At 38.0% G+C, this 15419-nt stretch overlaps 1 protein-coding gene across 2 annotated transcripts in view; it reads right to left on the reverse strand.

Moving 5' to 3' along the window:
• Positions 1–15419, reverse strand: part of XYLB (xylulokinase) — an 80186-nt gene that overhangs the window by 53674 nt on the left and 11093 nt on the right. For both annotated transcript variants that reach the window (XM_079302142.1, XM_079302141.1), the window contains 8 exons: positions 14445–14517; positions 9032–9150; positions 7806–7887; positions 6747–6787; positions 6241–6356; positions 4152–4267; positions 1676–1749; positions 224–320 (listed from right to left, as the gene is read on the reverse strand). In XM_079302142.1, coding sequence (XP_079158268.1) covers positions 224–320; positions 1676–1749; positions 4152–4267; positions 6241–6356; positions 6747–6787; positions 7806–7887; positions 9032–9150; positions 14445–14517 — 718 coding nt within the window. The remainder of the gene's footprint in view (positions 1–223; positions 321–1675; positions 1750–4151; positions 4268–6240; positions 6357–6746; positions 6788–7805; positions 7888–9031; positions 9151–14444; positions 14518–15419) is intronic.

Here is a 15419-nt window from a genome sequence, read left to right on the forward strand (position 1 = left end):
ACAGTGCAGCTCAGAAACAGCGAAACAGCAAGAACACTTGAAAAAGAAGTCTTCTTAAAGTTAAACCTCCTTGGTCCTTCTAATGTTAACATCTGCAAAAACATGCACCCAACACCATCAATACTCAAATTCAGAATTCAAACCAGTTTCTGTATCCATCAGGCAGGACAGGGATCACAGCACTGACATTACTGCCTCTAGTGCCATTGGTTCTCATACTTACAGACTTTATATCCCAGCTTTTCAGCATGAATCCTCTTGGCCATGAACTGCCCTTCAACCAATGCTCGGATTTCAACTTCCTTTGGAAATCCTGAAACCTGTACCAAAGAGGGAATGAATTAACACACAGCACACAATGCCAAGCTGCAGAGTGCTTAAAAGCAAAGGCAGGTTTATAGCTGATTATCTTTGCCTTCACCCTGAGGTCTGCTCTGACCTAGGCTCAGCTTTTCACTCACACACACAAGATGGACCCAAAGGCTCGTGACAGAGAACACAACCCATATCCTCAATGCTGTTGGAAAACACATCAAACTTGAAGTTGATGCACAATGGAAAGAAGTTTAGGGCAAGTTGCAAACTTTTCCCAAAGTATTTCCCATCACCAAGAGCTGTTTCGGCATCAATACCTCAAAAATATAAAATTAAAGCAATTATATAAAATTCAGATGAATTAAGCAATGTCACAGAAGTTTAAATCTGTTTCTGTCCGCCCAAAAGTGAAACCATGTAATCTTTTCATTAATTTATTTAGTTTCTATCTATAAAATTTTTCTGTCCTTTCATTGATGAGACAGGCAACAGAAGCAGGAGAACATTAAACTGCAAAAAAATAGAGGGAATCCTTCCCATGAAGTTGAGTTTCTCCATGCACTGCACTAAGTGCCTACATCTGTGTTAACAGCTAGAAGTGATTAAGCATTCATTTAGCAGCCAACACTTAAGAGAGTAGAGTTGCACTGCAAACACCAGATAGCATCAATCTCTGTTCACCTATGTGAGGTCTAATTGACTGGGAGTCTTGATTGATCAAAGACATCTCCTGAGCTCCAGCACCACCCAGAAAGCCAGGCACTTAAACAGCACCCATTCCTCAAAAAAAAAAAAACAAAAAAACAGATGCAAAGAACTTCCCATAACTCCATTTCTATTGCATTCCACTTGGGCTTGAGCCTGTGCTTACTTACACACCACTCTGTGGCTTGTATGTTCCTCCAAGTGATGCAGGACAGCACAATGAGATCTTTAGCTCACACGTATATAGACAAAATATTACAGCCCAAAGTTTCAACACACCCTTATCTATGTGTCTAAAACTTTAAAAACAGGGACTAAGTCATGCACATGTAGTAAGTTCTCAGTAAGCTTAAAGTTAATTCTGTCTCAAAGATAGTGTTGGCTTCAGTAAATCCACATTTTCCAATAAAGAAAGTATATCATTAAAAAAATACCATATAAGTTCTAGTTCAGACACTGGTCTGTAGATGCTCTCAAGCTACAGACCAAATACTTCCTTACAAAAATCATCCCAGGGACTTGCACCAATAAATGAAACTGGAAAGCAAATATTTCAGACAGGAAAAAAAAAATATATATATATATATAATGGCGAAGATTTGAAGCCTTGACAACACTCATACAAAGTTTGAGACATTAATCAGATTATTACTACCTTTTGGTTGTCTCTGTTGAATCTGTGAATCCCAACTGCTTCAGGAGTAATTTCCATCACATCAAAATAGAAACCTGCATCAAGGAACATTAGAAGATGGTCATCACCTTTGCTCCCAGGACCAAATCTGGAATCTTATGATAAAATGATAAAAAGCTAAAATGATAATAGATATTTATCATGTATTTGGACATAAGAGTCACCACACAGCCTGTTTCTTTACTAATTTCAGTCCACACATCAACTTCTTAATGTTCTGAGCCATGTGGTGGGATTCTTGGGGCTCTCCTGTGCAGAGCCAGGAGTTGGACTTTAATGATCCCAGTGGGTCCCTTCCAACTCAGGATGTTCTATAATTCTATGATTCTCTGTTTACAAAATGTGGATCTTAAATATGCCAAACAATGTAGTAAACACCAAGCCTACAAAAGAGGATACAGCCACAACAACACACATATTTGCAAGTAACACAGATAATACATAACACATACTAGAAATAGTTTGAGTAGTTCATATGCAAGTGTGAAAGAAGAAAAACACACAAAAAATGGCAAGTTGGTAAGAAGAGTACAGGAATATTGGAACATTTCATACCCTGGATTAGATTTTGTGAGCTTATTAGAGAATATCAGATATTTTAAGTCACGAGGCAGAGCTGGTCTCTGAATAGTTTTGATGAGATCTGAGGAAATGCTGTAATGCTTTGCAGACAGCTAGACAAAGATTTCTTTGGACTGGTAGAAAAGATACTCAGGAAAGGAGACCAGAAAAAAAAATGAGGACAGAAAAACTGAACAGAATACCTAAGAAACTGTGGAGAGTTTCTGAGGTTTTAACCTTGGAACAAAACTGTGCTGCCCTAACAGACCTGTGATTAGTGGGAAAATAAAATAAAATAAAATAAAATAAAATAAAATAAAATAAAATAAAATAAAATAAAATAAAATAAAATAAAATAAAATAAAATAAAATAAAATAAAATAAAATAAAATAAAATAAAATAAAATAAAATAAAATAACAGAGTGCTTAAGCACACATAACCTTGCTGGTTCAACATTCTGCAAAGTTGGCAGAAAGCAACTCTGTGTGTCACAGATCTGCAGGCCCTGTCAGGGGAAGCACATCCCAAAATTCCAACTCTGACCTCCAAACCTCTGCAGAGGCACCTCCTCACACAACAGGGAGCAAGGAATAAAAGAGGAGATGTTTAACCAGCTATGCCTGTGCTTTGCTTCCCCCAGGCACTCAAATTATGGAGATTACTGCATTTTTACAGATATACACAGAGGTAATTCTAGTATATAGATTATTGAGAATGACTTCCATGAAACACCCATTTTATAGAGGAGTGAGATATTCAAGTGAATATACTATAACACAAACTTTAAAACTTTAAGGCACTGTCCTGGTTCAGTAACAATATTTTCCATCAACTTCCAATTTTTTTAATATTGTCTAAACTGGCTGACTTTGGGGTTTTAGAATAATTTCTTCCCATTTTCAGAAACACTAGAATTGATTTGTCTTGTAGTGAAAAGAGATTCCCAGTGATTTTAATACCCCACAGAGACTGGATTTGACAGACAACATAACAGAGCTTCTAAAAATGAAAAATCTAATCTCACAGTGTCAAGAGGCTCTATCTTAAATTCACTTTGCTAAGGAATTAAGTCTTCTATAGCTTAAATATCTACATTTAAAAATTTTGCTGCCTATAATTTTTACATTAATTTTACCCATTATCAACTCACACCTGAGATGATGGTGATGATTTCAAACCCTGCTCTGCAACTGGTCCATTTTAATCTTGATTAGACATGTGCTCACTTTTCAACAGCTTATTTCAGAGCTACATATTAGACTCACAAAAATGTTAAACTGTGGGAAAGAAAATAATGTAACACATCAAATCCATGGGTTTAATAGTTTTAAATATTTCCATCATCATAATTTTGTTACATTTCATTCACTAACCATAGCATGGGGGAAAAACAGGGATGAAATGATTCTGTGACAGATTGGGGAAAACACAGGAAATCTGGGCATCCCTTGACATCATTGCTTTGTACACATGCATGAACAAGATTCTAGAGTAATGACTGAGGAAGAAATAATATAGAGCTACTTAATTCACTTGGTTTGAGTCTTCAGAAAAAGAAATAAACTTTAATGAACAATTCCTTCAGAAATTACTAATTTTTAACATTCTACAGCTAAGATATTACTAACACCTTTCCAATAGCCAAAGGAGATCCATAAATACGATTTTCTTGGTCAGTGAATATGGAAGGAAAACACTGTGATGACACTTAGGCTGTCAACAGAGCATTTCCAAGTACACATCAGGAATTTTTCTTGCTCTAGTTAACTTAATTCTTGGCCTTTATGATGACCCAAGTAAAAAACAGGTACAACACCTACTGCAGTGTGTGTCTAAGCAAACCCTCAAAGTCCCAGCCCCACTAAAATTCATACCCAAGTTTCCATTGTTTCCAGCAGCAGTTGATGATAAGGCTTTGGAGAATTCCTCCCAGGAGCCTGAAGCACAGTCATCTCTGATCCTCTCTCTCATCAGAGAGCCATTCTTAAAGCTGAAACACACAAACACAACCTTGGGCATTTTCCAAAACATTTAGCTCTAGATTTTTAAAGTATTTTTTTACTTTACTTGATGTTGCTGTTTAGTTTATCAGCTGAATAAAGCTGGGCAAGTTAAAAGATATAATGACTTGATTATGGAATGAGATAGAGAAGAACAAGATAAGAGCAAACAGCTTTTACAGGAGGTTCTGGGGAGCACAGTGGAGATGGGGGTGTACATCTCTCCAGAGAGAGGCCAGACCAGGCTGGCAGGCCATGGCAAACCCAGGCTAGCTCTGAACAGCTGAGACATCTCCTCAGAGAAGTGTCCTGCCACCACTCACTCTGAAATGACTCTGCAAGGAGCAGCAGGAGTGTCTCTGCATTGCATTTATGATTTTAGAGCAAGGTACATGTATGGAACAAGCTTGGGTCCAAAAGGACTTATGATGAGGTTTAACTCTGTGCCAGGATCTGGCAAAGGAAAGCACCACAGCCAGTAAACAAACCATGCAGTAAAATATGCATCCCTTCCTCTTTTATGGTCTTCAAACACTTCATGCTGTCACCTTTGTGAATATCACACTCTTGCCAAATACTGCAGCACTGGACTCATATCCAGGGGAAAGCAGCTTGAACACTCTCCAGCCCAGAGTTATCAGAGCAACTCAGCAGGAGAGGCACAGAAATATCAAAAATGAGGGCAAGGAAATCACTGAACTGGCTCAGCAGCACCAGCTGAAGTTATTTGAGTTTTCTATACAAATATCCTGTCTGGTAGCTCAGGCATTCTTTTTCTACTGAGAGTCCCCTATTAACTCTAATATTCTAGAAATAAAGAGGCCTTGATGCCAAAGGGGCAGTGTCAGCTCAGAAATGACTACACAGGAGGAACAGGAAGGATTAGTTCAGCACTGCCAAGGCCACCACATGCTAAGCTGCAGTGAAAGAGCAGCAGTGAAACATTTATTCAGAAAAATGCCTTGGTATCTGCTTTCCTATTATGAACAGGTTGTTGATACAGCTCTTTTACACAGCAAAAGTAAAGAAAACATTGGGTAGAAGAAAAATTCAAATGTAAATTAAAAACAAAGCAAACAAACAAGAAACCACACAAAACAAAACAGAACCTGCTGGGAAATAACAAAACAGAACTCAGTAACTTGCAATTAACACCATGTTTTTGAAGTCCATGAACACTGTTCCCACTGTCAGCTATACTGTACAAATGGGATTCAACACTGCAGCTCCAGGGCAGACCTGAGCTTTGCTGAAGCTCTTGAGTTCCAAGCATCTACAATCCAGGGGATTTCAACACAATTTGTCTGCATATTGCTTGCAAATATTTCCCAAAACACTTTGACCTGGATTGGAAATTTTAATCCAGAATACAATGGTTCAGTGAGAGCAAACAGCTCCAGACCACCTTTCCACCTACTTGTCTAGCAAGGGACCAAACAACTCCCAAATCACAGCAGCCAAAAGCTGCCATGAGGATGAACATCTCAGCTGGGTTTCTTGAGATCTCAGTATTTTCCTCAAGCCCTAACACATCCTTGAACAGCACTGATTATGCTCCTCTCTGGAAAGGGAACCTCCACCTACTCCATAATGCTCAGAAGTCACCCAGCCTGGCCAGGCTTCACACAGTTCACATTCTATCTCAGCAGATTTGTTATTCCTGTACATTAAATGTATTACCTGAGATACACAGTGAACTGGCTCTATCTGTACACTGAAATAATTTCAGCTTTTATTGCCATGAGAATTTATCCTCCACAACTCTGCAGTTTCAGTTCCTCAAATTAAACAATAGGAATGCTATAACGTTGATGGAAATGTTTCAGCAGTAGATTGTCACATACCATGGAGAATGCTGAATGTTCTATTCATTTTCATTTCACAAAAGAAATAAAAAAGCACTAACAGAGAGCAAAATATATGTTATCGATCCCAAATGTAAAAAAAAAATAAATGATATTACCATAAAAGTGCCATATATGTTTGAGAATCAACAGGATTGCAGAGGATATGACCTTCTAAGGCAGGAGTTGGCTCTTGGATCCACAGGAACAATGTGTCACTTGTGCCAAGGCTAATCTGGAGAGGGAAAAAAATAATTGAAGCCTTATCACAATGTGCATAGAAAGCAATACAGAAATTAAATTAAAACCATTTGTTACTACCACTAATTGTTTTTAAATTACACATTAAGTCAATTGGATTCGTGTTGAAGCTAGCTCTGACTTAGGCTGTCATGCCAGTGAAATACATACTAGATGGAGACTTAGGAGTATCAGTTAAAAATAGTCACAAGAGTTTACTTAAAATCTTTCAGGCAGATTGATAGAAATAGAACAAACATAAATCCAATAAGCAGCAAATCAACACTAGCAGGTATATTTAACTGGCAACCTGCAGCTATTTACATTTCAAGTATTTCAAGCACCCAAGGACACGGGCAGTTTTCAGGAGAGTGTTTTGACTTACTGCAATGTCTCCTTCTTGAAGTCTCATCCCTGCCAGTGATGCTGAAAGCAAAAAGAATAGCAGGTACAGAGGTAAGTCTTTGACTCAATTACAGCCTGTTGTCTGAGATATCAGAGGACATTATAAACACCATCCCAAGGTACAATATCAATGGCAAATATGCTCCTGATGGCCTTGGGCCATAAAAGATGGGCAAAGCTTTTGGGTGAGGGAGTGACTTTCAATGAAATCAAAATGCTCAAGACAAAACACTACAGAACAGCATGAATTTTCTAATGGCTTATGTATTCAGGTTTTATATACAGTGGACCCTTAATTAACAACACACTTTAAAGGAAGAACATTCCCACTTCCATCAGATTAATCACATTTACTGGATTGCACTGAATTTGGGTCTCTAGAAGAAAAAATTGGACTTTTGGGAAACAGAGTTTATCCAACTCCCAGAATAAGAATGTAAAATATATCATGATGAAGCTTCTATCCTGATTCAAACATTCATGAGCTACTGTAATATGGCAAATATTTTATTTCCACAGTCTTGAGAAACAAACATTTGCTCTACACTGAAAATCTCCAGGGTTCAAAAAACTGACCCTAAATTAACACCTTTCCTTGTACTGAGATCTATCAGTCTGACAAAGGGACAGTTCTAACTCTTAGAGAAAGGCAACAAGGTCCATCTCCACCTTTTTGCTTGGAAAGATACAGGAGCATTTTTAAAATTCATATTTTCTAAGCTAAAATGTTAGCAGCTCATAGTAGGGATAGTTTCTCAAATGCAGGCAAACAAAAAACTGAAGTTATCAAGAGGAAAATGAATTCACCTCTGATTACTTGGCAAAATAGAATTAATTTGTCATACACAGCCTACCCAAGATATCTCTGTCTCAGAAAATTGGGGATGGAAGGGTGTTGGAAAGAGGAACTAATGCTTGATAATTGAAAAACAATATTCTTTCATTTTACAGGCAGCATCTGAGCACCAGTAAGATAGATTTAGAATTTCAGTACATACATAATCATATCCACTGAATCTTGCACAGTTAATCATCTCACCTGGATTGTCTCCTGTAAATGCCACTACTTTACAGTCTGGGCTAAACCCATAACGTTGACTGTAATATGGGGAAATGGGCCCCTAAGAAAAGAAAGAAAGAGAGGGAAAAAACCTCAAAAAATGGAATGCAATTGTGCAATATATGACAATGTTTTGTAACATAGAACTGAAAAACCCTAGAGCAGCTACAAGAATAATTTCTGAGCAGTTAAGGTACAAATGAATATTTTTAAAAAATTTAATGCACTTTTTTCATTGAGGTTGTTGAGAACCTCACAGGAATACCCTCAGATTAGATCTGGAAACAGGCTAGTAAATAGCAGCATTTTAGCTTGGGGTCTTTCTTCAGTTATTCACATTGAGTAACAAACACATCTATCTGTTTTGCACATATGCATGAATATTAATACCTAGAAATTAAAAATTCAATGCAAACATAAGAGGAAACACAACATTAATATACATCACAGCATCAAATGCTGGAATATGACCCTCTATTATTTTAGAGGTCAAGAACTGTATTCTTTTAAGCCACATTTTACAGCCATAGAGAAAAAAACAGAAGAAAACTTCCATAAAAAAAACAAAAAAACAAAAAAACAAGGACATCTGTAAGGATTTTTTTATATGTCCTCTGCATTACAGATCAGCAGTGAATTGAGAGGGCTCAGGTGATGGGTATCTCCACTGCCTCACATGTGCACAGTTAAAGAATAGCTGTTTTTGTGCTGGGTAGTAAGACTAAACTCATTTACTCAGGAGATGTGAGGCTTGATTTGATTTCACCATTATGCTACATGAGCTGAGGAGCTTTAAATATCCCAAATTATTCACAAAGATTACCTCATTAACTATACAAACAGCTTAAAACAAGATCTCTGTTGAGAAATGCAAATGACTGGGTTCTGTTTCTGCAGCAATAAATTCCTGTGCACAGCTCTGCAGTGACCAGGTGCTCTGGGGCATGGGAGACATCCCCCCAAAATTCTTATCATTGGATTAAAAAGTCTCTCACACAACCCAGGGCATGCAAGAATCTAAGGAGAGCAAAGCTATGGCAGCTGCCAGTTTCCAAAGATATATTTGCTTTGTAAAAAACCTTCACAACACAGCTGGAAATATTAAACCAGCAGCATTGCACACACAAATACACTCCAAGTGCCACCAGCAGAACTCCCAGCAAAGCCCCAGTTGCTGTTTCCAACCCCTCTGGCCAGGCACACACCAGGACTGAGTGGGATGGCACAGGGTATCCAAGTCTCTCCTCTAATCCAGGGGCACAAGCATCAAGGCAGGACTTGGACCATGTCTTTTCCCAAATCTCCAGCAAGTTCATACCAGAACCTACAAGACAGATCAAAAAGAAAGTGCATAGGATTAAGCAAAGACAAGAAAATTTACAGATGTGTGTTTTTTACATTTAAAGAGAACAATTTCAGCTCTAAGAATAAAGGATACTGGTAATTTAGCCTCTGGACAGCTTTCACCTGCAAAAGTAGGAGAAAATGCTTCTCTGCTGTACAATGCACTAGGCAATTCAGTCGTTCACAAATTATGAATAAAGACAAGAATATCAATGCCTTCCCATCAACTCTCCCACCTTAGACAAGCAATTCATACAAGTAACTAAAAGTGATGAAGCAAAGTCCCTTGAAGGTGTGCTCTCAGAGACCTAAATGTGAAGAAATTCCCCCTTGGTGGGATGGCTTTACATTACTGCTACCTTTGAGCAGAGTATCCTACCAGCATCTAAATCCACATTGATAACCTTCCTCCATTTCAATGTTTCCATTTTCAATTTTACAAATAAAGCTTCTAATTTTGAGGATAATTTGGTGTCCAGTTTTGAGTACCAAAGCCATGACTTTCAGGAATGGTGAGCAGCCCAACTGAAACCTGCAACACCTGCAAATGTGCAAACCTCTTAAGGCCAGATTCTTTGAAATTATTTACAGGATGTAAAAACCTTAAATAACTGATTTAGTCACCTGTTTTCTCACCAGAACTCACTAGATCTGAGAAAGGCATTTACAGCTTTGGTTTGGTTCCTCACTGCTCTTTTCTCAGTGGTTTATTGCTGATTTAAAAGTTAATTGAAGTTGGTTAGTGGCCAACTCTGTATAACATACTGAGCACTCCACACCTCTAGCTTATGATTCTAAGATGTCTTTAATTGCACATTTCATTAGCTTTGAAAATCTGTATATATTTCTGGTTAGTGCTGCTCAGGGACATAGTAGTCTTATTCTAGATTAATATCAATTTCATGTCAAAGATTGTTTGGCCCACAGCTTATTTATCTCGGAAACACAGCCACATCCTCAGTTAAGCATAGTGGAAAACCTGGTATTTCCTTCAGCTCAATACATTTTTAATCTTTTAAAATCACAGAGATGGTGAAGTTGATGCCACATGCAGTGTCTGTGGAACAAGATGTTGCTTGCAGTGCTGGGATGCAGAGGAAGAAAAGGACTCAAGCCCCATCTCAGACAGCACATCACAAGGCTCCAGCAGTGCTCCTGCTCTGAGAAAGAGCCTTCAACACACTCCACACACTCTGTGCTGCTGCTTACACAAGCACAAATGAGCCCACCCTATCCACTCCCAGCAGTCTTGTTCATACAGGCTGAAAAATGGGTTCAATAGCATTTATAAACAAACTTCATATTTATCAGTAGAATCCTAAGCACCACCAGCATGGTCTGGACCAAGTGCTCCACATGGTGTTGCAAACAGAAAGTGCTGCACACTTGAGCTGAGACACTGGAATAACCCAAACCAAACAGCAGGGTGTTTGGAATGTACTTAATAACAAAAATAGGATTCATTTTATCCAAATAAATCAATCAATCCATCCCATTTCAGGCAAATTAAAACAGATTTTAAATATTTGGCCTGTGATGAAACAGCAGGAGTTTGACAGAGCACAAAGTGCAACAACCCTGTCACAGGCAGAGGATCCCTTTTCTGCCATCAAAATCACTACTACACACCCAGAGAAGGAAAGATGGCAAGATTCACTCCAGCTTATCTCAGTTCCCTATGAGAGATCACTCCTAAATCAAGCCATCCCCTCCTTCCCAGGATAAACTGAGTCCTGACAAGGAAAACTCAGCCCAGAGCCACCACCTGCACTTTTCAGAGGTGGAGGGTGTGAGCAGCCACATGTTCTGTGCTCTCAGGCATAACAGGGCTTTCTACAAGGATACACAAATATCTCTGAATTTTCCTGGAAAAGTCCATGATTGAAAAGGCCAAGAACCTCTTCACTAAACTGAAGGAGTGAGGAACAGAATCTTTAAATAAATAGGAATTTTCTACAGAAAGGTTAGCTGTTTTTCTGGTTTTTGTAATTCTTCTTGGTCTACACCCCACAAGCCTAGAGAAACATTTCACCAGAACCCTCCAATGCAATTTTACAAGAAATTAGGGCAGCCTTCAATCTTTCCTGCATAAAGCCTCTAATCTTTCTAACTGAATGTTTGCATTATAGAGAAACAACACTTCAGTTTATTGACTGGTAGATGCAGTGGCACAGAGTTTCACATACCCTGAGAAAAGAAAGGTGAGGCAATTTGCCACAAGCTCAGAAACTCATTTTAAAAATGTGAAATTAGTGTTTTAGAAGAACTATTAATCTGTTGGGCTGGATTCATCCTATCCAGCTGTGTCATGGGAGTCTCTAGTCAGTGGAAAATAAAAAACTGATTGCTCCTCTGATTATATAAGGAGTGATGCACCCTGAGTTCCTAATTCTAACACCTCTGCTCGTGATCTACAGCACCAAGTTTAACATACAAAATCAGTAACCATCTGAGAAGTAAGGGGAGGAAAACAAAAATCAAAGACAGCCCTTTGGGTCACCCCACCATCAGTGAAGGCCAACAGCCAAGGCCATGGCACAGTAAGAGCTGAGGAAAGGGTCAAACATGGATTAACAGATTCCATATTTCACTGCAAACATCACTGACTTTCAGCACAGAATGACCAGGAGCACAATCAGGACTTGCTAATATTTACTACAAATACAGAAGTGTAAGTGTTTGAACACTTGGGGGGAAAGGGGAGTATACAAACACTTTTATTACAATGACCCAACAATGCAGACTAACTGGTTCTATTAATCAGCAAAGTAAAGATCAATATTTGCATGTGTTCATGGGCAGTTAAGTGCATCTGTTTCTGCATTACAGCCCTCTGGTTGCCTTCCAGTGAGCCCAAGCCATGAGAAGGGCAACTGCTGACACCACACAAGCTACAGGATGAATAAATTCAGCCCACCACACTCTTTCTGAAAAGGCTTCAGTCCAACACATCCTTTTTTGACAGAACAACAAAAAACAAGTATGCTAAGCTACAATTTGCCTAAGGCCCTAGAAAAGCATTTCAAAAGATAAAGCTCCTCTAGGTCAAGAGCTGAAGTGCTGTTCTTTAAAGTGACTTCAAAAAGAAACAATGCCCCAAGTGTTCAACTTCTTTAGGTCCCAGATGTATCTTACTTTTAACATCTGCACAATATAAATAAAAATCATTCTTCATTCCACTAGAAGGTGATTTCATTTTCTTTACATCAATCACCCAGGGTACTCAGCCATTCACAAATGATTTGAACCTTAAAAGATGGGACCTTCAAGAAGAAAAGGAAAAAAATCCTGAAACTGAATAGCACATTTCCCATAATAACCTGCAAATTTAGAGAGATAAGTTATTGTGTAGAGCTAAACAATTTGACAGGGTCTTTTAAAATATGACCTGAAGTTAAATCTACAGAAATGAAGAATAGGTCCATTATCTGAATTCTGAGAGATGCATTTTAAACTACAATACACAGGTGCCAAGTAAAAGATGAAGTGAATTGCAAGAAATTGTAAATGACAAGAAAACAAGTTTTTCAGCTGCATCCAAATAACTGCTCCATCCACTATACTTATATTTTATTACTGGAATTAGAATTCTTTCATTATACTAAGAAAGGAATGAATGAGGCAAAATATAGTTTACAGTGCCAAAAAATCTTTTGTGATGTAAAGAGAACTGTAACATCCTGCTTAGTTCTTTTATCTTTTTTCACACAAAGATTTAATAATCTTACATGCTCTGAAGAGCACATAATATTTATTCAGATTCTGTAAATATCCATGGGTGTAACACAACAGGTTCTCCTGGAGTTGTTTGAAAAATGCGACTCATTTTCTAAGAAAATTTTCCAATTAAGGAAATTTTAATTTTCTTTACTTTAAAATATTTTGTTTTTCAACAAATTTTCCTGTTCTCAAATTGCAGATGCATGGCTTTCCTCCACTTGCTTCCAAGCAGAAAATGTAAAGTAATATTACAAAAAAATATATAAAAAAAAAATGAAACCGAAACTGGAGATATTTTTAATGCTTATAATTGTAAGCATTAAAATCCAAATTAACACTTCACTCTTGTTGAAAAATAATTCAATATGCCTTTTTATCAGAAAAAGCACCTAAAGATCTCACTCTCTTTGATATACAGTAGGTGGATGAGCAGCTCAAGTATTCAGTATTTGGACCTGCTGAGGAGCAAAGTGCAAATCTCCAAAGAGATATTGTTGCAATAATACACAAAAAAATAAAACTCATCTGTGAAGTACTTGGCTAAAAGGACAGGACCAGAAAACAGATATAATAATCTCACAAGTCTTATGAAATGAGCATGAATTGCCTTGCAATTTCTAAGGTCTCAAGTATAACTGGAAGCTCTGATAACATGTAAGTTGTCCATTAGCTAAAATTGAGGTGTCTGGTCTTTTCCTGTAAGATTTGATGAGCTAAGAAAGGAGAAAATATGAATTGGTCTTAACATATGGGTGTCAACCACATCTCTATAATGCACAAATTCCATAGAGAGCCCAGTTACCTAACCTTTCAGTCTGAAATATATCCTCTCTTAGTTTCAGAGCAGAAATCATAAATGCTTTTTAGAAATAACAACAGAGCTCCCAGGAAAATACTTTCCTTTGTAATTGCCATTTAAAATTGCCATTTAAAAGCTGGATAACTGAGATAATACACAACAGAAGAGAGACAGTAGTCTTGTCATTTTTTTGTATTTGTTATGATGAACAGAGAGATATGGAAGATTTCTTTTTTTTAAACTGGGTTTAGTACATTTTGCTTTATTTATGCTATTTTTTTCTGGTTCATTTTGAAAATATTCTTCTGTTGTAGGATCCATACTCCTGCTAGGTAGGGAAAAATAATCAGTATATACATCATGTTCACATCCTGTGCACCTCTGAGCTAAACCAGCAAAACCAAAGAACAAATATCAGAACTCTGAAGTTTAGTTTAAGATTCAACAACTTTCTGATGCCTCTAAAAGATCTTCCACCATTCCTTTACACATCACAAAATAATGAAAAAAACTATAATTACATTTAAGAATCTTTTCTGTGGATCCATTTGATAGAAGTGGGAATCAGTATGATAGGGATAGACAAGCATAGTAAACAACTGAAAGGAGTAAGTTAGCTTAAAACCTAATACACTTGTCTTAAAACTTAAAGACTGAAAACTAATACCAGAGACCTTGTCCCCCATCTATACAATATGGGGATTGGAAGGAAAATTTCCTGTTAAGCTGTCACTATGAAAAAACCCCACACTTACCATCACTGTAATCAATGGGTGCATAAGTTCCTAGGAAAAGGGAAGCTGCAAAGCTACTGACCAAAGAGATTCTCTGGAAAAAAAAAAAATAAAAGAAGTGATAAATAGTGAGTCCCATCAGTATTCACTTCAAAGAAAGTAAGTGGAAAGCAAATAAAGTAATTGGAAGCAGCAAATGTTAAAGGATGCCTAAGGTTATGCCCAGAAAGCACACAAAAATACACCTAGAAGGATTATCCAATTCTGAACTATCTCAGTAAAACAGCACATATCAATCTAAAAGTAACCCCAGGATAAAAGCTGTTAATAGCTCTGCCTCCTGAAACATGCAAAACACACCTAGTATGTGAGCATACTCTGTGTTAGCATGAAACCACAGCTTCAGCCTATCACAGAATCTCATTTTCAAAAAAAAAAAACAAAAACAAAACAACTTTCTAAGGAAAAAAAAAACCCACACACAAATAAAAAAAAACCACCACAAAACCACGTGTGTGTTGCTGGCAGGGGAAATGCTCAGAACCATGCTCTGCCCCACCCACAGCACAGGTCTGAAAGGTTTTGGAAGCTCTGGCAAAGCTCTGCATGACCCCTTGCCTTCCTTCCAGCTGAACCCCAGACCTCCCAGGAGTTACTCCCTGGAACTGGCAATAATCAGCTTTGAGCTGAGCCACTGCCTGCAGCTCTGCCCCAGGGCATGCTCCAGCTGCATGAAATCCAGCTGTAGGGCTGGATGTGGGGCCAAATAATGCCCCATATGACACAGGACACTGATCCCCCATGAACCTGCTCCCTCTTCACATCTGTTGTGGGAGCTGCCACATTAACCAGCCAGCACCAGGCTCTCTGCATCATCCAGCACTGTCAGTACTGTCCAGTTTCCAAGAGCCTGGCACAAAAGCAGACAAACTCCTCATTCTGTGCTGTGACTTGCTCAGAAGAAATATGGTTGTCACCCAATAACTAAACAGAATC

The sequence above is a fragment of the Erithacus rubecula genome, assembly GCF_903797595.1.
Source record: "Erithacus rubecula genome assembly, chromosome: 3".
NCBI classification, from domain to species: Eukaryota; Metazoa; Chordata; class Aves; order Passeriformes; family Muscicapidae; genus Erithacus; species Erithacus rubecula.